This window comes from Galeopterus variegatus, unplaced genomic scaffold (genome assembly GCF_000696425.1).
Source record: "Galeopterus variegatus unplaced genomic scaffold, G_variegatus-3.0.2 Scaffold3343, whole genome shotgun sequence".
NCBI classification, from domain to species: domain Eukaryota; kingdom Metazoa; phylum Chordata; class Mammalia; order Dermoptera; family Cynocephalidae; genus Galeopterus; species Galeopterus variegatus.
Window position 1 is genome coordinate 1 of NW_007729454.1, and position 2,264 is coordinate 2,264.

Here is a 2,264-nt window from a genome sequence, read left to right on the forward strand (position 1 = left end):
GCGGGAGCGCCGCCGCACTTCCCAAGCGGCGCACTGTAGCAGTGCGCCATGGGGCCGGCCCTGCTATTGATATTTTTAAGAAACATTTTTACATGCCCTGAAATTCCATCCTTTGCATGACCTCTGTTTTATCCCATCCCTACTTTGCCCACTGTCAATTCTCCAGCCATTGCTCCTTCATCTCAGAACTTCCGTTTGCAACCACACTCGCTGTGTTAGCCTTTTTTTCTTCCTCCTACAGAAGCTTCTGGTCTCCAAAAATCCAATTCTAGGAACACTACGTCCACAAAGTTCCTTAGGGATGGTACTGGAAGGTTTTGTGCTTGTTTGTTTTATGGGAGGCAAGTTAATGGAAGAAGCAGAGAGAAGCAGATGTTAGGCAAGGACTATAGTAACAGCCATGTCCATCCTGTTGTCATACCTGTTGGATATAGATTTTTCTCCAGTTCAAATAGGATGGGGTTACCGCCACTCACGTACACAGTCACTGCATCCCCTTTGTGAGCATACAGCTTCACAATGTTGAGCTCCTCCTTTCCAGGTACTAAATCAGAGACCTGATCGGTTCCAAGGGTGGGGAAAGCANAATCTAAAATTAGTTAAAAAAAAAAAAAAAGTAGCAGCAGCAAATACATTCAGCCCAGATGTATGACACCCATAAGCTCACTGTCATTCCTCCAGGCCCACTCTTTGCTTCTTCCAGAAGAATATATTTTTTCTTTCAATCATTCCTTTGTGCATAAGCTTAGGAAGTCATCATTCCCCTGAACATCCCCTTTTACCTAAGTTTCTCCCCCAAAGGCACAGCTGCTTGGCACAGTACCTGTTCCCCACCAAGGCAATGGCACAGAGGTCGCCTTTCTGTACCTGAGGCAGACCAGCAGCAGGCACCACCAGTCCCGGCAGCATCAAATCTGTAGCAAACGAAAAAAAGCATCACGACCTACATTCTGCCTCCATCTAATTCCATGGTTTACATCATCATTTATTCAGCTAACAAAGAAATATTTATTGAGTATCAAGTATGTTATTCATAATGAAAATGAAAAATGGAAACTTGAGTATCAGACCATCTCCCTTTGAGGAGCCAGTAGTCAAACAGAAGCATCAGGCTGAGTGTCCTATACCATGATCTATCTTGTCACAGTTTCCTAAATCCAGCTTATTGGTTTAAAGTATAATATACAGTGGTTCAAAAAGTATGTTCACATCACTTATTTAAGCCTTACAGCAGGGCCACAGAGGCCTAGAGAGCTCATGGAAACAGCCAAGTGAGAGACGTAACACACACATAAGGGATAAAATTCCATTTTTCAACAATATGAACACAGGAAATGAGTAAATTTATTAAATTAGTTGGCTCTTACTAAGTAGATTTCAGCCAATAGCCAGAATATAGAGAAATCCTCTTACCTGCTCCCCCCACCAATTTTTCGAGTACGAGAGGCCATGTTGTAAAGGTCGGTAGAAGATCGGGATAGGACCATAGGGTGTACACTATACAAAAAGAGACCCAGAAAACACTTACTACCAAAAAATCAATCCCCTAGAATATTGGCAAAACCAAACACTATGGTCACTTTAATTAGAATACAGAAAAGAAACTCAACTGAAAGCTAGAGAGAGGGTTGTGAGGGGATGAATGAGCTTTATTCTTGAGAAAAGCAGAGACCTAAGAAACTGAGTGTCATTTGAGACTTAGAGGCCTCTATTGTTCCACCTGGACCACAGCAGCGGAAAATGGCCACAGTGTATGAAACAACGAGGGCAGTGAAACAACGAGGCTTCCATTTATGACCTCAGAAGCAAGTAACCTAAGAGCAGGGAGCCAGCTTGTTAGAAATTTTGAAAACTTTCCCGTGTTTACTCCCTCTATTTCCATAGTGATTAACAGGAAAACCTTCAGATCAAAAAGGGTCTGAATATGTCTTCAGGTGCAGCAAGCAAGTGGGAGTAGGGGTAGGAGTGACCTAAGGAGACCACATCACACCATTGCAGCCAAGCTGGGAGGAAGAAAAGCCCTAAGTGACAAAGTAGGTGTCAGCAGCTATAGAAAAGAGAAAAGGAGACCAAGTACCTGAGATGTGTGACAAAGAGAGAATTCAAAGAATCCTAGAGAGCCTAAGAAGGAATCCTTGTGAGACAACCCAATTGAAGTACAACACTAAGACAGCTGATTACACAGCTTAATTAATCCAGCTGCTTTCCTATCACAGTATCTCTCTTCAATATCTTAAGATAACCCCACTATTGATTTTTTTTTT

General features: G+C 42.6%; 1 protein-coding gene across 1 annotated transcript in view; it reads right to left on the reverse strand.

Moving 5' to 3' along the window:
• Nucleotides 1–421: 421 nt before the first annotated feature.
• LOC103600440 (eukaryotic translation initiation factor 2D-like) overlaps nucleotides 422–2,264 on the reverse strand; it is a gene marked incomplete at its 3' end in the record, with an annotated part of 4,436 nt that continues 2,593 nt past the window's right edge. The window contains exon 3 of the mRNA XM_008584713.1: nucleotides 422–589. Within this exon, the coding sequence (XP_008582935.1) occupies nucleotides 422–589 (168 nt within the window). The remainder of the gene's footprint in view (nucleotides 590–2,264) is intronic.